At 41.3% G+C, this 24,515-nt stretch overlaps 1 protein-coding gene and 1 non-coding gene across 3 annotated transcripts; both read right to left on the bottom strand.

Moving 5' to 3' along the window:
- Window positions 1–2,487: 2,487 nt before the first annotated feature.
- trnav-aac lies at window positions 2,488–2,560 on the bottom strand. Its single transcript has one exon. It is a non-coding gene; the product is annotated as a tRNA-Val (tRNA).
- Window positions 2,561–6,009: 3,449 nt separating this feature from the next.
- On the bottom strand, window positions 6,010–22,033 carry LOC119410787 (heterogeneous nuclear ribonucleoprotein L). 2 transcript variants are annotated; one of them, XM_037677703.1, is made up of 14 exons: window positions 21,901–22,033; window positions 21,154–21,269; window positions 20,788–21,025; window positions 19,201–19,286; window positions 18,773–18,869; window positions 15,111–15,183; window positions 11,194–11,226; window positions 10,567–10,638; window positions 10,023–10,270; window positions 9,499–9,620; window positions 8,880–9,081; window positions 8,744–8,801; window positions 8,529–8,639; window positions 6,010–6,417 (listed from the first exon to the last, which is right to left on the bottom strand). In XM_037677703.1, exons 1-14 carry the CDS (start codon window positions 21,976–21,978, stop codon window positions 6,359–6,361), a joined length of 1,593 nt encoding a protein of 530 aa, XP_037533631.1. In that variant the 5' UTR covers window positions 21,979–22,033; the 3' UTR covers window positions 6,010–6,358. The 2 variants fall into 2 exon arrangements, with proteins under 2 accessions (XP_037533631.1, XP_037533632.1); XM_037677704.1 differs by having other exon boundaries at window positions 10,567–10,635.
- Between the last annotated feature and the right edge of the window lie 2,482 nt (window positions 22,034–24,515).

Raw genomic sequence — 24,515 nt, 5'->3', positions numbered from 1 at the left:
ATATATATATATATATATATATACTAAATTAAACTACTACTTCCTTGTACTACTATTCCTATGTCACAGCTTTTCACTTATCGTGGGGCTTCAGGATACGGATCCCCCGCTATAAATGAGGGACTATTGTATTCATAAAAACTACGACACTGACTTCCTTACGAACAGCGAGCTGAGAAAGAAAAAAGGTGAAGGAACTAAAATCCCAGTTATGAGGACAGCAGTCATTTTTCCTGCTTATTTTCCAAGGTATGAAGAAATAGGATTATGGTTAAAAGGCAAGGTTACAGTCAGGGCTGCTGTATTTAGTTTGTTTTGAAATGTTTCACTTTTATTCACAAGTTTTCAGGTTATTTTTCAAACATGAAGTTATTCTTGTTGCTTTCAGTTCATTTGTTGCTTAGAACGCAAGTTATTGCTGTTTTATTACTTTGTACATGGACAGTAAAACTATATTGTCACTTTTTTTTAAAACAAACTTGAGACGTCATTCATTGAACTTTAATTTATCCAGATTAGTCTTATTGAGTCACGAGGACTCATTTGCAACAGACCTGTTTTAGACAGAACATATAAAGTACAGACCACAATAAACTACAGTAAAATGCAATTAAAATAAAAGTAGTGTTATAAAATAATAAATAAAGGTGCCATTTAAAACATGATAAAATACTAAAAATACATCATAAAACAAGAACGTAAAACAAATAAAGCATACTTAAATGTGTTAAAAATAAGTACCTGCAGCCAGGGCCAGATTAACACTTCGCTGTACCCTGGGCAACAATCTTCAAGGGCCCCGTCATCACGACCCCAGAATCAACATAATTTGTCAAAATACAGAATAAATTACCACAATATACAGTAAATATACTTAAAATTCTAACTATCAAGTGTATTTTTATGTATAAAACTCCAAATGCTCATTGACACAAATCATCAAGACTGAATTAAGTTGAACACCACATGTGCACTTGGTTAGTAATGTGCTGGCCACTGGTGTCAGAAGCATTTATAATGGGGGTGGGGTGGGGGGTCTGGGGGTCCTCCCCTTGAAAATTTTGAATAAAGTAGATGCCATTTCCTGCATTCTGGTGTGTTTTAATGGTTGTTTAACATCTAGTTTTACCTACACAAGTAAACACCTTGGAACACCTTGGGATTCCCCCGGAGGAGCTGGTCCAAATGTCTGGGGAGAGGGAAGTCTGGGCCTCCCCACTTAGGCTGGTACCCCCCGAGGATGGATGGAAGTAAACACTTGATTCAGTAACTATTTTAGAGCTAATGGCACAACAAGAAGTAACCTGACCAACAGCTGATTCAATAATTAAAAATATTATATATTCAAAGGTGACGATTTGATGCCCACATTAAAATTAAATGACTGTAACTTAGTCAACTTCAAATGAAATAAGATTATCAATGAATGTTTGAGACAAAGTATTTACTGATTATAACAAAGATTCCTTCAAGAAACCTCCCAGTATAAATCATAAAACCATAATGACTTCTGCTCATTCTAAATTGGTCAAATGGTCTAAATCTCCTAAAGTGAAGGAGAATCATTTTAAAATAATAAATAAGATACATCCTGTAGCCATGTTTCTGTAAAGAATATTTAAATTTGATGTTGATTTGTGCCTTTTGTAAATCACAAGATGAATCCCTCGAGCATGTTTTTTTTAATGTCAATACAAAATGTTTGGCCAGACATCAGAAACTGGATTAATCTCAAAGTTAACATAACTTCTATTCATGCTGATGACATTTTACTTTATGTGGATAACTTAAGCTCAGCTTTCTCTGATGCCATTAATATAGTTGTACTTATAACAAAGTACCACATTCACTGCAGTAAGGGGAGAGATAATAATCCTTCCTTCCTGTTTGATGAACGATTTTAAGTCATACTATTCTTCATTAAGTAGATTAAAAATCTTCAAAACTGCTAAAATCATCTCACAACAGATACAAACTTATTGTTCTAATTAAAACAAGAAGCTCCTCAAGGGAAAAAACTGGAGCTTGTCAGCAGGTAAGGGGCGTTTACCTTCGGGACAAATTGAGGTTGTCGATTGGTCAGTTACTGACACGCCTTCCGAGTTGATTGACAGGCCGCACCGTCGAGGATCCGATTGAAAAAAGAAAAATGTCATGTTAATATCAATAGAAAAATCAATGCAAATATTCTTGTTGTTGGTATTTTACCTTGTTTTATATGGCAGCTGCTACTGTACTTTTATTTGATTTAATTGCTTTTTGTTGAATTATTGTTGTCTGTCTAAAACAGGTAAATGAGTCCTCTTGACTCATCGAGACTAACCTGTATAAATAAAGGTTGAATGAAAATGAATTACAGGTAATAATAATAATTTTGTTTTGAACTTTCTTTTGAAAAGGAAAGCGATTTAGCAATGATAATTTTTTTTTTTAATATAGAATGTGTTCTGGTCGGACCCACAGAAATGGAAAAAAAAAAAAAAAATGTGTTCCCGCCCGGTTTCGAACCGGGGACCTTTCGCGTGTTAGGCGAACGTGATAACCACTACACTACGGGAACTCGATGGAAGTCCTCAAGATATATACCAATTTGTAACTATTACTGTCGATGTTCTGTATTTTATAAAATTTACCTTTGAGCAGGGTGATGCTCAACAGCCATTGTCACGTGACAGAACAAACTGAAAGATCTGCAACAGAAATTAATTGAAAATCTCATTCCTAGTAGCGTTTTATGAGCGGAACAACCACTTCCGGTTCCTTGGTGTGGGTCCTGCTGCCCCCTGCTGGTGAACAACAGCAATTGCAGAGTTCCAGGACTGATCTTAAAAGGAAACTACTTTATCTAAAAATAATGTTTGATCCAAAATATGTTGGGTTTCTGCAACTGAAACATTTTTTAACCCTTACTGCACCTCGGGGGACCAAACGAGCCCATTCTGCTTGTTTGCTGTTTTCGATTCTCAGTATTTCAGTCAGTTTAAACACCACTTGTATAAAACTTGTCCAGGATTTGTTCATTTGTTAAATTTCACAATCCTCTACATAGCAAGGTGTACATAATAGGAGGGAGCACTTTGGGCCTGAAGGTTTTAGGTGTAAAGTCATTTTAAAAGGTGCCTCAAGGCTTAAATACTAAAAAAAACTCTCACGTTCCTTTGAAGATGAGATTACCTAAAGGCACCTTCAGCATGTAAAACTTTAGGTTATAATAATTCAGGGCCTTGAGATTTTGTTTCATTTATTCCATTTTTTTTTTTTTTTTTGTGGTTCAAGGAATAAAAATCCATAAACTGAACTTGAAACTGACAAAAATCATAATAAAACAGTGCATCCGGAAAGTTTTTGCAGCGCTTAACTTTTTCCACCTTTCACGTTAGCGAAATCACCACCTGCCTCCTGCTTGACCCACCAAAACACCGCCCGTCTCCACCCCATCAGCTCATCAACCCTCACGTTCTTCCACCCGCCCCACAAACACTCCCTCTGCCCAGCTTTGACTTTTTATGTTTGCTGCCCCTCACATAGCAGAGGGACCCAGTTGGAAGCGCACTGGGAGACCCTCGTCTCCACTGTATCTGTGGCCTCAGAAGGGCCTGCACGACTCCTTCAGCCTCCGTCAGGCTGTAAAGTCCAGGCGTCTCCCTCAATCCTCCACAACCTCTGAAAAGATCGCCTGCGTTCTGGACAGTTCAGATACAAAAGGTCCTGTTGCCACATTCGTAACAAGCCGTGGGTGTCGGGCACTCCATAGTATCGTGGTCCTCCAAGGCCTGTGGTTCCCAACCCTGGCCCTTGAGGAACACCGTCGTGCATGTTTAAGCCGTTTCTCTGCTCCAACACACCTGATTCAGTGATTTAATTACTTCATGTTCTGAAGAAGCCTTTTAACTACCCGTTCATTAAAATCAGGTGTGTCGGAGCAGTTAAACCACTAAACTATGCAGGATGGCGTTCCTCAAGGACCAGGGTTGGGAACCCACTGCTTCAAGCCGCAGCAAGCACAGCCGATCGGCTCTGCTCCTCGTCTCCACATGCCCAGATCGCCTGCACCTCCTACAAAATGGAGGCTGGTGAACATAAAACAGGTGTCGCATTAAAAAACGCAGGCGGGTGCTTCAGGCCTCCTGGGATCAGGGTGCAGCAGAACCTGACATTTTCTCTTTCCAGTCCAAAATCCCATCAACAGTGTGCCGACACTGGTGGCACAGGAAATTTTAATCTGTCACAAAAGGTCAGTCGTCAGCAAACTGGTTGATCCACCATGAGAAGGTGCAGCTGCTAGAAGACCGAGTTTGTTGCAGCTCCTCGCACTGAAGAAGTCATTTGGATAAAAGACGAAACGTTTCAACAAGAATCCGTCCATTGGACTCGACTTAACCTGGTTAATCTACCTGGATTATAGCGCATCAAGACACGCGGATGAGGATTACCCTGAAATTCACGTTTGTAAAGGTCAGAGGTCAAACCTGCAGACGCCTTCCTGAGTCTTTTCTGAAGGTCGTGTCCTCGCGCCCTCTCCAGGAATATTCACCGACAATTTAAAAATAATTTTCTCTTCTGAAATTAATTTATCACCTTCACATGTTGCTCTGACCCTTAGACGAACTTTTGATGCTGATCAGAAACACGATTAGCTTAATATTCAAACAAAACTTTATTTGTACAATTCATGAACAAAACAGAGTGGACAGGTTTGTTTTCTGTCCAGATAAGAGATGATTTAAACATTAAGAACTCTGAAAACATTAAGTCTTCTCAAAATATTTATAAATCCTCCACCAAATGGTTAATATAAAAACACACTGTGTTAAACTCAAGCGGCCATGTTTGTTTTCTTGGTTTTAAAATGAGTTAGAACATTTAATTTAAATTCTGTATTATTATTTTTTGTAGTTTATTCTGCATCGAGAAAGAAAGTCTAAAAATGAGTTCTCAAACCTCCTGGATTGTCCTCACAAGCATCAGAGCAGCTCTGGGTCTGCAGGAGACGTTCGTCCCATCAGAAATCTTTATTTAACCAGACAAACCCCAGAGACCTCAGATCTTTTTCAAGGTCCTCCTGGACCTGAACCCAACATCATGTCTTTGGACTTGACGAGGAAACCAACAAAATAATTCAGTTTATTTATAAAGAGCCAAATCACAACAAAGTTGTCTCAAGACACTTTACAAGGAAACGCCACAAAGAAAACTGGGAATTGAACCCAAGACCTTCTTGCTGTGGGGCAACATTGCTAACCACTACTCCACAGTGCTGCCCAAATCTTTGATACTAGGTGTCGAACTGAGAAACAGGAAGTGGCAGGCAGCTCTGTGCATGCGGTCACCTCATGTGAACTGGACTGTGGTTTTAGACGGAGCAGGAACAGATGTTTTTTGTCCATTGAGGACAGCAAACATCTGGACTGAAGACCAGAATCCAAGTTTGAGGCCGTTGACATGAAGGAACAGACGAGAGAGGCTTCAGTTCTATAAAGTGAACTTCCTGCTGGTGGGACAGATTCTGACCCAACACCTGGTCCTGGTCCTCCAGAGGTGCTTGTGAAACATCCAATGACACAATCCGTTAGTTTTTACATTTTAAATCCCTTCTGGACAAAACGGAAGCTGCTCCAGATGTAAAACGTCATTTTAAACCCAGCCAGAAGTAAAACTGAGCTAAAAGCAACACGGATCAAAGTCCAGCTGAAGAATCTTGATCCTCTGAATTTAATAACATTTAAAAGATATTTTAGGAACAGAAAGATAGAATGGGGACTGACAAATGTTTTACAATCTGTTACAGTTTTGCACTTTTTAATGTTTTGAACGTCAGCTATATTTATTTATTTACCTCCTGAGAACAAACATTACACTTTAATCAACTCATTTGAAGTTTTACACATCGGACATTTCTGAACTGGACTAATCCCCGACCTGCTGCTGCTCTCGACTTCCCTCCAGTCCTCTGAAGCAACATTAGTTCATTATGTTGAAAGAAACCGCAAATGCTCAACTTCTTTGATTTTTGTTTATTTTCTTACAACAAAACAATTCTCCATCATATCAGTCATGAAGACACAAAACTGAACAATCAATTAAAATAACACAAAAAGGGGAAAACAAGATAAAAGTTACAAAAGCACGTTGTCCACTGCCATCGATGAGCAGCTCAGAACATCTGTCAGGTTACTGAAGAACCAAAAGGACAACGTCAGGACCGTCTAAGCTACGTCTGGGTCACAAATATGAAATTTAAATGCTCACGGTGTTCAATACTAAACATGAGAAGGTTGGCTCATGACAGGTGTCCTCAGGTGTGTCATGCTCGGTGCCTGTGGAGATGATCGCTTATGTCCTCCACAATGAAATGCTCTTAGTTGGCGTGCTGCACGGTGGAGAAGCAGAGCTTTAGCGTGTACGGGTACGGCCCGCCTGGAAGGAGAACACACTGAACGTTAGCCAACATGAAGCCCCGCCGCGCCGCAGCCCGTCACTGCTCTGCACAGAAACGTTCAGATGTTTCAAAGTGTCGTTCTGCAGAAACGTTCAGATGTTTCAAAGTGTCGTTCTGCAGAAACAACGCGCTCCGTTTAAATCGGACCGAGTTAAAACCAGCTCGGGTTTCATCAAAACGGCTTCGATCTCGTCGCTTCACACGATAATAAACCTGTACGCTACTAAAGATCTAATATTTCACAGATACTCCAGCTGAATTATTTTTATATTTCCAAGTAAAAACAGAAACGTCTCCAGATTAGGGTTAAGCTGAGCAGCTCTAGTTAAAATGGAGGAATGATTTGTTTAAACGTTAATATTTACACAAGGTTTTATCTAACTTGTGAACATTTTTTGACACAACACCTACTCATCCTCCAGCCTGCTGATGTTAATCTTTAATAAACTTTAAAACATGGACTCCTGCCGCAACATTTCAGTAACTTTGTCTGAAACGTCCTCAACAGGAAGAAGAGCTGCTCTCAGTCAGATTAAAGCAGACGTGGACAAGTTAAGGCCCGAGGGCCAAAAGTGGCCCATGGACAATCTTCATCAGGCCCCCAAATACCCTTAGATAAAATAATAAAATATCTTTCTATCTATATATATATATATATATATATCTATATATCTATATCTATCTATAAATAATCAACGAGATTTAAGGAAATTTACATTAAACATCTTATGCAAAACTATTTTTTTTATAAACATTTTTGAAGACATTGTGTTTCCAGAACTAGACTGGACCTTTAAGACATAGAAACATAAATATGTTTGTTTTGGATATTTCCGCTAACGTGTATAGCATGTTAAGCTAACGTGTACAGTGTAACGTGTTGTCACAAGACCCAGTTTACAGAATATTTTATATTCCTAAAAGATATGGGAAAGATGAACTGTCATGAACGGCCCTTTGATTGCTTTAAACATCTCGATGTGGCTCTTTGGAAAGAAATGTCGCTCAGCTCTGGATTAAAGCGACACATCTGAAGCAAACGATCAAAGTAGATCGACGCTGAAACTAGACCAGTTCTTCCATCGTTTCAACATTTAAAGACTGATCCTGAATCTGTTAAGACGGCTCTCTCTTTAAAATAAAACCTGCATCGTTTTAAAGACGAGCCGTGACGTCCTCTCTGCTCCTGCCGGCGGCACAGTGACGTCCAACCAGAGGAGGAAGAGGAGCTGCACGCTGAAGGAGGAGCCGTGAGACACATGCTCAGAGGAGCCGCGGCTGAATACTCTGAACATGAATTTGATTTTAATCGACACCTTTAAGCCTCTTTGCCAATGAGCGCGACTCGTCTCCTCGGTGATTTTCCACTGACCCTGCTCTGTGGGCGGGATCATCAATGCAAAGTGGGCGTGGTCGTAACTGGTCATTGTGTTCGAGCCATCCTTCTCCCTGTGTCCGTCACCAGACTTTAATTTCTTTCTTATACCGGCACTGCTTATAATTTCAGGTGTAGCCATGCTGCTCCATCATCTCCATCTGTGGCACCGTCCGTCAACACGATGAGAAGGTGGAGGCTCTGATGTAGTTTGCAGGTCATCCAGTGATGTAGCTCTGCTGGCTAATCACTGGCTGTTGTTGACGTCAGAACCGGGCCCTCGGAGTTACTGGCAGCAGGCGGGCTCTTAGCTGGTGCCAGGTGGAGTTGAGACGGTGGCGAAGCGCCATTTCAGGGACGACTTAAAAACGGTTTTATTTTCTACACGTTTTAGACTTTTCACACGCAATTAATGTTTGCGCCACTTTTTGACATCAAAATGTCAGAAAATGTTTTTCTAATTTAACAACTTTGTACAATACCGAATGTTAAATTAATTAAAAACTTCTAAATGTGAAAATACTTTTTTCCTTTACGTTTCCCCCTAACACTTGTTTGACTTCACTTCCTGCGAGGGTAAACATCAACCTACTGAAAATACATTTTATTTAAATATTGATGCATTATTTCATCATTTAACAACGTATCACTTGTAAAGTTTTTATTATGCCAAAACAAAACACTAAACACTCAGAATAAATGAAAGCGACAGACCTGGATTCTTCATCTGGTAGTGGTTGATCAGGGCCAGAGCTTCCATGGCGTCGTTGATGGACTCCCACTCCAACAGACCGGAGGCGCTGCGGTCGCTGCGATCAGCCCCGTCTGTTGGAAACAATTTTATTTTTTACTCTGCATCATCCACCGACGATAACTTGATTTTATCCCACGGGACAAAAGTTTCTCGCTCAAACCCGATCACGACTTACTTTTCCCTGTGAACAGTTTGACGTTAACGGGGTTCTTCACGCCGATCTCTTCACAGATCTGGAAGACAGTTGGAACGTTTACAACAAACAAACGTTAAGGACGTTCAGTCGGGATGAGAGTTGGTCCTGAACAGACCTGAGTGAACGTCTCTGTGGACGAGTCCGGCTGAGCGTTGAAGAAATGCAGCACGTTGCTCGGGTGCTGGATGCGGTTTTTAGCCGCCTGTTCTGGGGACGTGAAGCGGTTGTTCCTGGAGCCGTGGAAGTCTTTGAAACTGGACGTGCCGTCTTTCAGGTCGTAGAACTGACCCGGCACGATGGCCTGCTGCTTGGACACGCTGCAGGAGACACGATCAGCGAGTTCAAACGGTTCCTCTTTGCAGATGGAAAGATTTCAGCAAAGACAAAGAGGTTTCTGTGCAAAGTGACCCAACTACTCGGAGCGGTCCGACCGCTGCCCCGTCCTCTTTATCAGTGAGCTGTTAACACGCCCCCCCCCCCCCCCCCAAAAGCTTCTGGATGAGTTGTTGGTTTTACTAATCTGTCCTCATTTTTCAGACTTGATGAATGAAGAGAATTTCAAAAGGTCAGGAGGAACAAACTCTCCTGCCTGGTGCAGCGACTTGTTCCTTCTTCTTTTTTTTCTTTTTTTTTGGGGGGGGGGAGACAAGGAGTCCCCTGTTGTTCGCATGTTGTGTTCTCGTGCACGAACCATGACAGGTATGTTGCATTTTAACCGGGTACGATGAACTCACCAAACATTTAGTTTCTGCTCAAACAAGAAGTTGTTGTTCAAATGTGTGATGGCCCGGTCCACTGCGTAACAGTCTCCCATCTCCACCATGGCAGCGCCAGGTTTACTCTTCATGAACTTGATCTGCGAAGAGACGAACACGAGACGGGTCGGACCGGTTTCCTGACAGCACGCTGACAGAAAGTCACCGAACGATGGAGACTCTGAATACCAACACTTCAAAACACAAAGCTCTTCTGTAACCCGAGTTAAAACTCACACATTTACAAATAAACTAACTTTTCCAACGTCATTATCTTTAACAACAACGTAAGCCTGAAATATTACGACACTGATTAATTATTAAAGCCACTACAAAAGGAAAGAACATTGTTTAGCATCAACCACGATTCAGCGAGAACTATTCTTAAACATACATTTGAATCATTTGATGATTCTTTATTAAAAGAAAGTAGCCAAAGATGCATCAGTGTAGCTTGTTTCTAATTATGGATCTAATGAACGTAAAACAGACCAGACACTGACCCGCTCAACGTTCCCGTACAGACAAAAGATGTTGAAGACGCGGTCAGCGTTCATCTTGGCAGCATCCAGACCATAAACCATGACGACAGGAGAGTCGGCGTGAGCGCCGTACTCCCCGGGGGGTGGAGGAGGGGGTCCGTAGCCGGGACCATAGCTTCTTCCGCCGCGCCCTCTCATCGGAGGACCCATTCTGCGACTCTCGTACGGCGAGGACCCGTAACTCTCATCGTAGCCATGGTAACCACCTCCTAAAGAATGACACCATCAAATGAAACTATAAATAAATAAAAGTCAGAGTGAAAACCAGAATATAAATAAATGACTCGGGTGAACAATTGAATTAATCCAAACACTGAACTGCGTGTGAAGCAGTGATTTTATGATCCAAGAGGATTTTAGAATATTTACACATTGTTCATGCTTAAATTCACTTTTTCACCAACTAGTACCCAACATAAACTACTACCCATAAAAACTTCAGACGATGATGATGACGGGATAATGCGTATTCTGGGGCGTTTCCTCGAACAGTAAAACGTCTTACCGTACTCTGGAGGGTGGTCTCCCAGCAGAGCAGGCTGTCGCTGGCGCTTGTTCGGGTTGGCGTTGACGTCTTCTATGAAAAGAGGATAGGAGAAAAAACAATGACGTAAATAACAGGGAATGATAAAATAAAAAAGTTCTAATATTTACATAGAAGTGGGATGCTCCTGGATAAAATGCAATAATCAGATACTTTGTCACTCAAATGACCATTAACAGTTTTCCATACAGCGTTGAAATGTGTCGGTGTTGTTTTCAGAGTACTCCAGAGCAGGAGACATGCATTCAACTTTTATTCTTCTGACCTTAAAGACCAAACCAGCACAGTCCTTCCCCCACATTAAACTCTACTCTGGTTACACTGTGATTCAATTTGGTATTAAAACTAGTGGAGAGAAATGAGGAGGGAGGTGTTGGTTGTAACATGAAGACTGAAATGTCCTAGAGAAATGACCACTTTAATCCAAAGCACCCACACAGCTTTTAACCTGAAGTAGAACAGAAGAAAATGGCAAAGATGAGGTGGATGCTGATGATGTGGGAGGTGAAAGAGCTTCAAACTATCGCTCTGGAGTGTGTCACGAATGGCTAAGTTTAAGGAGTAAGAAGTTTGTTCGCTCTCACACACCTGCATTGCTGCCATTGCCATCTGCATCACCATCTGTACGGGTAAACAATCATACACAATCAAAATGGAAGCCAGGTTAATCACGTTTACATTTTAAAAAAGGGCAAAGACATTGGAAATTACTCCACCTAAATGTCAGGAGTGTATAAGTCTGCCTATAATGAGGGTCTCATCTGCAAGTACTTGAGATTTGATGAAGGCACCTCTGCAGGTGACCAAACGAGCAATCTGCAGCCCAGCAGCCAGTGTGGCTGGAGGATGAATCGCTCTCCTGACTGTTCAGGTTTACATCCTCGCAGATCAGTAATTTAAATCCAAGGAAACAAGTTGAACCAACCAAATGAAAGCGAGTGTCAGAGGGAGTATCAATGTGTGCGGCATTCAGAGCGGGCTTCGACAACACCACACAAACCAGCTGCTCTCTCACAACGAGCGCTTAAACGTGTATGAGGAAACAGAAAATGTCTGTCTTGTTTGGCCGTGTTGGCTGCTGGGGTTTGGAGTCGTGTGGTGCTGTGCAGTGACGTTCCCAGGAGGGTCTTGAATTACTTACTGCATGTTCATTAACAGTGGGAAGGCATTAGCTGCAGAAGCTCCCCTTCACGTTTCGTTCATTTCATCCCATACAGTCATTCTCCTGTTTGAGGGAGGGGTTTTATGAAATGCTCACAGGCGAGTTGGTTGGTGGTTCCAGCCTTTCAGTTCCATTTTAGCGGATTAGTCCACCGGTAGGCTGCCATAGAGCACATTTCAGTTGGGAAGGTGGCTCCGCTTAGCCGCAAATAGCCAAACCTGCATTACATGGAAGGCATTACACAGGTTCTACAGAAACTCAGGTATTACTCAGGACAAAAACTATTCAATAAAGATATCTAAACAGGGACAATATGACAATCAGAAAGAGAAAGGAAAAAAAGCAGAACTCCATGTAGGGGTACATGTGGGGTATGGGCAGGGCTCAGTGTGCTTGAAGGTGTTGTCAGCAGTGTCCTGTCTTCATCGGCTGCCTTGTGTTGAATCCAGTGTGAATGGCTACTGCTCGATTGGGATCAGTTGGTGCAGCGTCAGCAAATGTCGACAATATGTTGCTCAAATGTTTCGTCTGCATGTCGAGAAGCATGATGAACGCAGCCCAACACAGTACTGGAAGGCCTTCAATGTGCTGCTTGTTTGTATCAGTACGCGTCATCAGCTGGGAGTGAGGATGTCTGTCTGTACCTTCTTTTTGGGAGGAGTTGTGCACCCTCTGGTGTTAAGTCTTCATTTTGTGTCGACAGTGGAGCGCTGTAGATGCGACATGTGGTCTGCTTCAGTGTGTCACAACAGGAAACGAATGGAAGAAAAGGAAAGAGGGGGGAGGCACCAAGTGTAGCTCAGTGCACAAAACTCCCCGCACTCTTCAAATGTCTCCAAGGATCTGGTGCGAGAATGAAGAGATGAGGAGTGACTGGTGTATCAGTCCTACTTCGTCGTGTTGAGTGGATGGTGTCTCCTTGTATCGTGGATCGTTTGGCCCTCTGTATGATAGTGGTTGTGTCCTTACTGAAGAAAGTGACCTGATGACGACTGCTTACTGGTGGTGTAAACAAGCATCTGCATTTCCCTCAGCACAAACGTCACGTGCACGTTCTCAAGAGATCACAGACTTAACTGATGCTGGTCCATGCCTCTGTTCTCACTAAAATAAATGGAGTGTCAGAGGGTCGTTTGTTTATCTCAGAACCAATGAGCAGGACAAAACCCATAAACTTTATGATGCTTAGCTTAAAACACTCAACTAAAGGGGAAAAACTTCACCGTATGAAACAGTGGAAAAGACCAGAATCAGTCTTATAGCAAGAAAAACTTGTTTCCTGTTCCTTTCAGTGCACAAAGATTCCCAGGTCTAGAGGGAAGCAGGAACAGCAATTGCAAGCAAAAAGAAAACATGCCCTGCAGAGTTTGTCACGACTGAAGCATGTCGACAATCCTTTGGGGAGTCACCCATTTGTCAAACAACGTCTTTCTGTCCTCACTTTGCTGCTTGTTTGACAGAAACCTACTCTGGTTTTAAATTTAAATGGAAAAGTATCAGTTTCAAGCCTTTCCCAACCTCAGGAGCATTTGCATGACAATTCTCTGCTCCAGTTCTGCAGACATGACATCACACACCTGAAGTGCTCCTGCTTAAACAAACACTGTTTATTGCACGTAATTATTGAAGGGTGTAAAGAATTCACCTCAGTGATGATCTCATCAAACGAGGGTCGTAAACAGGACACATTTTCTTAACTCAAGCCACAAAAGTACTGGTACTACTGGATAAGTCAGATGAAACCTCAAACAACTCGAGTATATTTAACAAAGGTACACCCACCCCTCAGTGCAAAGCCGAAAAAACAAACAAAACAAAAAAAAAACATCACAGCAAAATTAAATCTCTCCAAGACACTACTCGGACATCAATTTTCTTTTATACATAACCAGACCAGTCAATGTGTTTACAGCCTCCTGCAGACAAGAATCCTTTCTACGAAACATACACAGGAAACAAGACTACACCTGAGACCCCCCAACAAGAACAGGTACATGGAATATCTCACTGGAGACTCCAGCTTCATTTATATTCCACAAGAACAGAAGAAATCGGTTCTTGCTGACGTAGTTTTCAAAGCGTCAGCACTGGAAAACCCTTCCCAGAACAGATCTCTTTCTCCCGGGGTCTCCGCACCAAATATTTTTATTTTACAGACTGAAATGTTCCACGCCATATGACATTTACAAATCTGTTACAAAGAGGTCGCCACTGCTGCACAAGAACGAGAGAATGTAAGAAACGTCTCTGCGCCACCCGCCAACCAAGCACCCAAGGGCCAGTATTAAGTCACAACTTATTTTTATTTACTTATTTTAAACATGCGCAGATTTTAAAACTGTATTCCTCCTGGTCGTGCATCTTATTTTGTTGCCCACCTCTGTTGAACAACACTTTGGAAATAAAGATGGGCAGATCTGGAGCCGTTTATCTTGACTGTAAATTTATCGCGGATGTTTTTAGATTTGGACGTTCTGGGCTGCGGTCTCTGGTGTTTCTGGTAGAGACGGTTTTCATGGAGGAGTCAAACGGCTGCACTGTGTGTTGAGACAACATGGAGGCAGACGCCTCGTAAGTCTTTGTGATTCTAGCGAGGAAAGCTGGAGACTCTTGTGAATGTTTGCCAACTAGTCACCAGCACTTGATGTGCTACGTTAACACTGACCTCGTGCAAAACGTAACGACAAAGCTGAGAAGCACGTGAAGAGGTGAATTTGGTCTAAAGGTTTGTATAATTTTTTTTTATTTTAAAGGAGGATAAGTCACCTTTTTTTTAGGTTTGAAACAAATCCCAAGTCTTTTCCTTAAATAAAACATGAGAACAAGTCCTGCTGCTGTTTAAGAGGAAGCGGACTCTCAGAGTAACATGAACTCATCATGACACGATGGAAGCTTTCAACTATCGACATCTGCAGCAGAAAGTCAAGAAACAAGAGAAACTGCATACCACAGGCAAGAAAAGTGATAGCCTCAAGATATTCACTAGTGAAACGGTCTAGACAACCACTTTCTAGTCCGATGACAATGAAAACAGAGGATGAAAGTATAAACATTCAAGCTCAGCATAGTCATCTTTCTGTCTGCAACCGTGTTCCTGCCAAGCTCGACACAGCAAAGATTTCATGACTGCAGTTTACTGACAATATTTATGGTGAAGTTTCTGACCTCATGTCAAAGCTTCCTCTCGTGTGTGTGAACCCCGACGGGCTGAACGCCACACAAAGTGATTCTCAAGGAGACATTTTAATGTCTGTGTATTGAGTCTGATCAGTGTGTTGAGTGAAACTCCCCTCGGTGCCAGTAATGGTGTCTGAGTTATCTCCAGAGTGTTTGGAGGTTTTACCTGGCCCTCCAAGGTTGGGGTTAGTGTAGTCCCACGTGTCCTGGTCATTCTTGAACACATTCAGACGAGTGGGCTGCAGAAAAACAACAAATACATAACACCAGAATTGAAATCCAGATTATAACAAGACAAATATACTTAAATATTTACAAATCTACACATTTTATTTACACTCTAAAGCTGAACTCAACACCTGCTCCAGATCCGTTTCATTCACTTCCTGTTTAAAACTGTCAGTTAAAGGCTCCGCCCCTTCCGATCAGTTCCAATCATAAAAAACAAAACTGAAATATTCATGTTAATATGAAGATCTGACAGCTCAGCTACTAAAAAACAAACAAAATAAAACCTCAGTCTAATAAGTCAAATAAAATGATCAGGGCCTCATCTGAAAGGCCGTCGCTGCATCAAATGTAGATGTTAAATTTAACCATTACTTCAGAGGACCAGACTTAACTTTTTTAGATTTATCTACCGGGATTATTGAGCATGCATCAGGACATTACTCCATCCATTACCCTATTTTCTGTGAAACATTTATTTATAATACAAGAATTTAAAAACTGAAATGCAAGTTACATAACAGTCAGAAGAAATTTAAAACCTACATACTACAGCCAAGACCTTTAGGAACATTATTTTATTTACAAACTGGATTCCAAAAAAGTTGGGACACTAAACAAATTGTGAATAAAAGCTGAATGCAATGATGTGGAGATGGCAAATGTCAATATTTTATTCGTAATATAGCATAGATGACGGATCAAAAGTTTAATCTGAGTAAATGTAACATTTTAAAGGAAAAATATGTTGATTCAAAATTTCACAGTGTAAACAAATCCCAAAAAAGTTGGGACAAGTAGCAATAAGTGGCTGGAAAAAAGGAAATTGAGCATATAATGAACAGCTGGAAGACCAATGAACACTAATTAGGTCAATTGACAACATGATTGGGTATAAAAAGAGCTTCTCAGAGTGTCAGTGTCTCTCAGAAGCCAAGATGGTAAGAGGATCACCAATTCCACCATTGTTGCGCAGAAAGATAGTGCAACAATACCAGAATGGTGTTACCCAGCGTAAAATAGCAAAGACTTTTAAGTTATCATCATCAACCGTGCATAACATCATCAAAAGATTCAGAGAATCTGGAACAATCGCTGTGTGTAAGGGTCAAGGCCGTAAAACTCTACTGGATGCTCGTGATCTCCGGGCCCTTAAACGTCACTGCACCTCAAACAAGAATGCTACTGTCAAGGAAATAACAGAATGGGCTCAGGAATACTTCCAGAAAGCATCGTCAGTGAACACAATCCACCGTGCCATCTGCCGTTGCCAGCTGAAACTCTACAGTGCAAAGAGGAAGCCATTTCTAAGCAGGCTCCACAAGCTCAGATGTTTGCACTGGGCCAGGGGTCATTTAAAATGGAGTGTGGCAAAATGGAAGACTGTTCTGTGGTCAGATGAGTCACGATTTGAAGTTCTTTATAGAACACTGGGACGCCATGTCATCCGGACCAGAGAGGACAAGGATAGCCCAAGTTGTTATCAACGCTCCATTCAGAAGCCTGCATCACTGATGGTATGGGGTTGCATGAGCGCTTGTGGCATGGGCAGCTTGCATGTCTGGAAAGGCACCATTAATGCAGAGAACTATGTTCAGGTTCTAGAACAACATATGCTCCCATCTAGACGTCATCTCTTTCAGGGAAGACCCTGCATTTTTAACACGATAATGCCAGACCACATTCTGCAGCAATCACAACATCATGGCTACGTAGGAGAAGGATCCGGGTACTGAAATGGCCAGCCTGCAGTCCAGATCTTTCACCTTTAGAGAACATTTGGCGCATCATAAAGAGGAAGGTGCGACAAAGAAGGCCCAAGACGATTGAACAGTTAGAGGCCTGTATTAGACATGAATGGGAGAGCATTCCTATTTCTAAACTGGAGAAACTGGTCTCCTCTGTCCCCAGACGTCTGTTGAGTGTTGTAAGAAGAAGGGGGGATGCCACACAGTGGTAAAAATGGACTTGTCCCAACTTTATGGGGATTTGTTGACGCCATGAAATTCGGAAACAACAGATTTTTCCCTTAAAATGATACATTCTCTCAGTTTAAACTTTTGATCTGTGATTTGTGTTCTATTCTGAATAAAATATTAGATGTTGGCACCTCCACATCATTGCATTCAGTTTTTATTCACAATTTGTTTAGTGTCCAAACTTTTTTGGAATTCGGTTTGTATTTTTTTTAACAAAGGATCCTAAGTGACCATCAATCGTATCACATGTGGTACATGAGGAAGGAAATTATGTACGAGGTCCCAGAACCACAGATTAAATCTGATTTATAAAGGGCTTTATACATTTAATGCGTTGTCCAGATTTCCTTTCTTACCTCTGCTTGTCAGACCCTCCTTCTCAGTTTTCAAGTCCCGTTTAAAAACCCACTACTATTCAGTAGCTTTCAACACCAGATGATCTGTGTTTTGATCCTGTATGCTCCACACTGGTTTGTCGTCATTATCTGCATCGTTTTTGTGTCTATATTCTGATTTACCTCATTTTGTATTTTGCTTTGTGTGTTACCTGTTGTTTTGTCTGTACAGCACTTTGGTTGGCCTTGTCACTGTTTTAAGTGCTTTATAAATAAAGTGGTATGGTAACCTGCGGATGTTAGATTATTAATGTAATTTGTTAATCAGTTCTACTCAAGTCCATTTTTAATTTGAATTATGAAACGACGGGTCCATCAAGACAGGACAATGGGAGGTAAAGTAGGAGCTTTAAGTTTAAAAGCTTTCTGGTTAACCTGCATGACTCTGTTTCCCCTACCATTATAAAGGCGGGGCAGAACCGAGCGCCTTATCACCCCCCCCCCTTAATTTTGGGAAATCGGCCAATTTTTTTTAGTTTTAACAACAATTTTCTGAACTTCATTTATATTTCAGAGCACTACCTCATGGACCAGTTAAAAAAAGTTTGTATTGTTTTTAAGATATTGTTCAAGGGTGTTTTTCAACAAAATATTGGAAAATTGAAGGTGCATTGTGGCCTGACAGTGTTGCTTATTAAGCAAAACTGGTATCGGCCAAAATCGGAATCGGCAGGTCAGACATTTAGAAATCGTGATCGGTCAGAAAACTGCAATTGGTGCACCCCTAACTATTTGTGCTCATGTCTTGGATCTTATTACTCTTTTTCTTTACAATTTGTATTTTTTTTTGGATGTAAGTGGGACCCTGTGTTTGTTCCACCTTATGCACCATGTGATGTGAATGACAAAGATCCTTGAATTATACAAGAGCATTTCTTCTTAAAACTAAATTGTGGCTTATTGTGAGCTGGTTGAAGCAGCTTTTTTCCCCAGTTAGGAATCAGTTTGACAGGTGAGGCTAAGCAGATGTTGGTGTAGCTGGTTTCAGCTGATAAAGTCAGTTTATTCTAGTAACAATGCAAATTTTTTACTCGACACGTTTTGAAATTCGTATTTTATGCGATTCTTGTGCGGTAAAAGTGTTTTACCAGGTGAAACAGAGACATAATTTGTTTTTCCTCCAGTGAGGCTCTTGTATCCATTTTCATTTTAAATGTTCATGATTTGAAAAGCTAACTAAATCCACGGCGTGTAAACGCCACGCCAGCCACGGATTGGTGCGGTACCTTTGCGTACTCGATCTTCAGGGTGCAGCAGCCTGAGTAGATATCTGCTCCGTTGAGTGACGCCTTGGCTCGCTGTGCACTTTGCACCGAGTCGAATGTGATGACAGAGTTAGGGAAAAGACTAGTTTTTGTTTTCTAGGCGTCACGTGCAGGTTGTAATGGATCGACAACATTTAACCCACAAAAGAAGGACATATTTATGAAAAGCTTAATAACGTGCACTTAATATTTTACTCCTACTTTACAGGGAACATCCCTCTGGGTGAATTCCAAACTAACCACTGTAGTAAAAATGACACCAGTTACTGCTTTTCTTTCAGTGAAGCGTAAATTTGACACCACTGTATTGTTAGAACAGTGGCAATAATGTAATTCATTACAGTGAGAACATGAGACAAACGTTGGGCTGCAGCTGTTTCAAAGGATATTCAACCATGGCCTGGACGCCATTCTTCCTGAAGATGACGATTCTCTGGACAGGACCACAGTTGTTGCAGATGGTGTAGAGGACATCCTGAGACAACATACAGGAAAATAACATCATCTGCACAATCAGATCTCACCTTACTCGAAAACACACATGTGACTAGTCATCAGTTTATCTAATTCTGCCCAAGAATGCGTTTCCTTATCATGTCAAGTGTTCCAGAAACATTTTTATTTCAACTTAATCACAAGCATTCTTGCAGCCAAACCGTTGCCTTAGCTTGTAACCGAAACACATTTCTCCACACACCAGGTAACAGACAACACTTAAAATAAGGTGTAAACAGCAGCAAATGTTAAAGCTGCACGTGTCTCAATTTTGACAATGTTTACCGTTTTGAGTCACTCGACACTCAATGAAAGCTTCCGGTCACCTCCTGAGAGCTTGTCAAATTGAATTTGCAGTGTTTGCGTGTGTTTGATGCAATTGTAAAGATGATAACCATCACAGGCACAGAAAAACAAAAACACAAAAACAGCAACATATTGACAGTCATAAACAAGACTGACCTGCAGCCATGAATTAAATCAGGAAAAAAAATAATAATTTGACTGAAATTTTTCTACACCTACAAGATACTGACACAGCAGGCCCCGCCCCGATTGAGTCAAACTGTGGCTCTGGTTTTGTTAATTAACAAGAGCTGAGTCGGCTGATTGACGCTGTACCATCTCTTATCAGGACTGGAACTTTCTGGCAGTGTTTACCGACAACTCACAGTCTTTGTCGGCCTCCTCGTCATAAATGCATCATGATGTCATTATGTGCCGCTTATGTGAGAAGTCTTTTCTCTCCAACTTTCACACTGTGCCAGGACATAGTGCGTTTTTTTTTTTTAATCCTCCCCACCCCTCGTGTTTTCTCTTTTCCTTACTCTTGTCTGTCCAAAACAGGTCTCACTTGTAAATGAGTCTCTGAGGCTCAACGTGATTAATCTGTATAAATAAAGGTTCTGTTAATTGGTTGAAAGCAGTGACAATTTAATATTTAATCCCTGGCTCATCATTAGATTGGCAGCAGAGGACTTGAATCCGAGTAACGAAGTACACTTGTTTCTGTTATCAGGTTAATTTGGGAAAAAGTCTTTAAACAACAAAAAAAGGTTCAGTTTCTTTTGGATGATTGAGTTTACAAACCAAAGTCTTTAAATAGTTTTATTTGCGCAAGTCAACTATAAATGCATTCAAACATTGTTTTCAGTTATAAAAGAGCCAATAAACCTGACGAGGGCTAAAACTCGTACGGTTTGTGGACTACCTTTCAGTAGACATTTCTAAAAGATGCTGACACACTTGTGACACTGAGTGTATGACGTCACCGTCAGTCCAGTTACACCATCTTTCGAAATCTAACAAGACTAGCTGTAATTTAAAGAAAAATCTAACGTTTGTTCAACGTCACACTTTAGAAACCCTACCATAAAAAAAATAAACGCAGCTTTAGTTTTCTGCTTTTGTTTACATTGAGCACATACCTGCGCTTCAAATTAACAGATCAGCACGTCTGGAAAACTACAACCCTTGCGTACCGTGGTGATGGGGTAGATGGGGTTCATGATGGTGAAGAGAAGAACGTTATTGACGCTTCTGGAGTCGTCCGAGTCTCCAGGCCTGGAAATCTTCTTACTGGTAGAATAGTTGATGAAGGCCGGGTGGCCAGCGATGTACACCTGGTTGTCTGCAGCGTAAGTCACAGCTGTGGATGATCCGTTCATGTCCTCGTACTCCACCAGCGCCTGGCGTTTGTTCGGCATCACAACCACATAACTGAAACAAACCACAAAACTACACTTAGCCGTCTAAAATGACTTCAGAGCTTTGTAATTTACAGATGACCTCTCAGAGGAAGAGCCCATTATACAAAACATGACGTTTATCTTCATTCTCCATCTTACCTGATGGCTCCAAATTCTTGCAGGGCCTCCACAAGGTCAGCCTCCGTGACTCCGTCCATCAGACCCCGGACATGAACCACCACCGAGGGCAGGGTCTTGTGCGGGTCTTCGTATCCCTACAAGAGATAAAAACGGTAAACATTCCGCCGTGCCCAAGAAAAGCACGACTCTGGAGACTGTGTTCATGGTTGGACCCCGGCAGGACACGCTCCCTCGGGTTGTAGTTAGCAAAATGGAAGAGGGGGCGAACAGCCTCGTGCGCTCATTTCTCAAATACCGCCAAAATTTAACCTTCTAGTCCTCGTTTACGGCTTCATTTGGATCAAACAGTCGTGAAAGCAAACGCTTCCGCACAAAAAAAACAAAAAAAAACGCGATTTAATCGGCCATCTTGTGTGAAACTGTGCCGTTAGTATCCGGCTAACGTTCCCCGTTAGCATCTAGCTAACGTTCACCGTTACTGGAAGAACAAAGCCGGACTCGGTGGAGGCCCGGGAAGCCGCCCTTCCACGATCCCGTTCAGGGTGAACAGAATGAGCGCAGGTCGAAGTAAATGCGTGGAGACATGTCCCGTGCGCTCGAAAAGCACGAGGTTGAATGACTAAACTTTTTTGTAATTAAGCGTTTTGTGGGACGACGGCGTCGTGACGTTTTAAGCGGCTGCACATGAAGTTAACTGCCGAAAATAAGAGGAAACGAGGAAGCTGCATTCACAGCACAAAGTTAGGCAAAGTTAAAGGAACTGACCGTGGCCATTCCGTCGGTTTTGAGTCGTTTCGATGCCCTGCCGTCTTCGCTGAGGTAACGGCTCGCTGCAGTAGCCATGTTGTCCCGGTTAAAAAGAACGGCGGTAGTGACGGTGAACTGAAATGGACGGAAAATTCATGAAGAACAAGGCAGGCGTGACCACACCCATCGTAACGAAACGACGGTCTGTGATAGGCTCGAGCAGCTGTCAATCTGGCTTTGACACAACCGCCAGCCAATAGGAAAACAGATAGCGTGAACAGTCACTCTGAAACGTTAAGTTTTGAGAATCGAAGGCAACGGCAAAATCTTAGTTCTAGAAAACCTTAATGTGAATTTATCTATATATCCTGTAAATATATCTTTTTAGACTTTTTTACCTTTTTATTTTTGTCTTGTTCTTTTTTATACTTGAATTGTGTACCTGTCCCTGGCATACACGTTTGTAATGTTGATAAAAACTTAACAATTATAAATAAATAAAAAAAATCGAAGGCAACGTTTGTAACATTTATTTATTTTTTAATTAACATTTATTTAACCACATATCTCTTTTGCAAGGGGGGGGCCTGGGCTTGATTAAATGCATAAATTAATGCATTAATTTAATTAATTTCATAGTGATTATATGTTATGGCCTTGCTGTTGAGTGTTTTAGTTGATGATTACTCAATGCACTGAGTACATGAGCATTCTTGAGAGTAAAACAAGCTTATTTTGTAACAATAATATTTTTGGTAATACTGAAAAATAAAGTAGATTTAAGGAGTCTTAAGGAGTTTAATGAGAAGTGCAGCAGCCTCTTAGAGTAAAAAAAATCCTACACAATACTAAAAGCAGCAGATGATCCCAAACAAATTACCTTAAAGATAAATTCATTCAACCTTTATTTATTCAGGTTAATCCCACTGAGCCTCAGGGACTCATTTACAAGAGAGACCTGATTTCTTTAACAAAGAGTGATGACAACAACAACAATAGACAATCATAAAAGAGGCATACAATTTTTTTTTTCTTTTTACAAATTAAAATAAAATGGCAACCAAAAGGACAGTAGCAAAAAAACAGCTAGATTATAAGGAGGAGTAGAAAACTAAAAACAGGAACATGTCCTCGTTGGTTTTTCCCATGAACTTAACAGATGTTTGAAGACACTTATTAGAGAGGTCAAGCTCGAGAATTTCAGATCTTTTTGTAAGATATTTCAGGAAACAGGAGCGGAGTAGGAGAAGGCCCTTTTGTCTAGTTCAGTCCTCACTGAGGGAACACTGCAGGTAATGATGTCCTGAGAGCGCACGCTGTAGCTGCACTCACGCAGAGACATGTAGGAGGAGATGTATGAAGGCAGCAGACCAAGAAGTGATTTAAAGATGAAAATGTACCAGTGAGAGAGTCTGCGTGAAGTTAATGATGACCAGTTAACCAGTGAATACTGGGTGCAGTGGTGGGTACGATAATCACATCCAGTTATGAATCTTAGTGCACCGTGATAGACAGCATCCAACATCTGCACCATCCAACATCTGCAGATTTCTTGTAGGAGCGTTCATGTAAATAATGTCACCGTAATCAGTGGAGGGAAGGAAAGTCACAGATACAAGGTGTTTCCTAACATTCAGGGTTAGACAGGATCTGTTTCTGAAAAAGAAACCCAGTTTAACTTTCAGTTTCCGTACTAGGTTTTCTACGTATACATACTGTATAGTTTCACTGCATAGTGACATATTTCAAGCCTTCATTTCTTGTAATTTGTTATGATTGTGGCTTACAAATAATGAAAAAAACAAAATGAGAACATCTCATCTGCAGGCCAGCAGTCACTCTTCCAGGGATGAAGATGTGCACATCCTTGAAAGGAACGCTGGTTTGAGTGAAGAAGCCATCGTTGTGAAGAGAACACGTCCATCATTAAACAGGGGCGGAGGCCTCCATGTTCCCCCCTCTTGCAGCGCTGTGATGCTAGTTTCACATCCTATGGGCTGAAACTTGTGCCATCAGGACAGAAACTGAACGTGAACTGCTCTTTTGAAACTGTCAAGAACAAACTGGTTGGTCCACTATTATTATTATGCTTATTAGAGTCACAGTTTCTTTATTTGTCAATCGCATTTGTCAATGTGGTACATGTGGTGGAACAAGATTGTGTACTCAGGGTCCCAGTTACATCCAACAATAACATGTAAATGAAAAACAGTAATAAGATCTAAGATATGAACTAAGAAAAACATCAACTAAAAATACATTAAGCACTAATAGCAAAAAAAAAAACCTAATAAAAATACGCCGAACAGCAGCACGAACATGAGTCTGTCTGAGCAGATGAGCACGAATGAACACAGCAACATGAAACAGATCAGCAGCAACATGAAACAAATCAGCAGCGACATGAAACAGATCAGCAGCAACATGAAACAGATCAGCAGCAACATGAAACAGATCAGAAGCGACATGAAACAGATCAGCAGCAACATGAAACAGATCAGCAGCAACATGAAACAGATCAGCAGCGACATGAAATAGATCAGCAGCGACATGAAACAGATCAGCAGCAACATGAAACAAATCAGCAGCGACATGAAACAGATCAGCAGCAACATGAAACAGATCAGCAGCAA

Source organism: Nematolebias whitei, chromosome 6, assembly GCF_014905685.2.
Source record: "Nematolebias whitei isolate Nwh7 chromosome 6, NemWhi1, whole genome shotgun sequence".
Taxonomy (NCBI): domain Eukaryota; kingdom Metazoa; phylum Chordata; class Actinopteri; order Cyprinodontiformes; family Rivulidae; genus Nematolebias; species Nematolebias whitei.
Note: the sequence above shows the minus strand (reverse complement) of the source record. Positions and strands in the feature narration are given on the sequence as shown.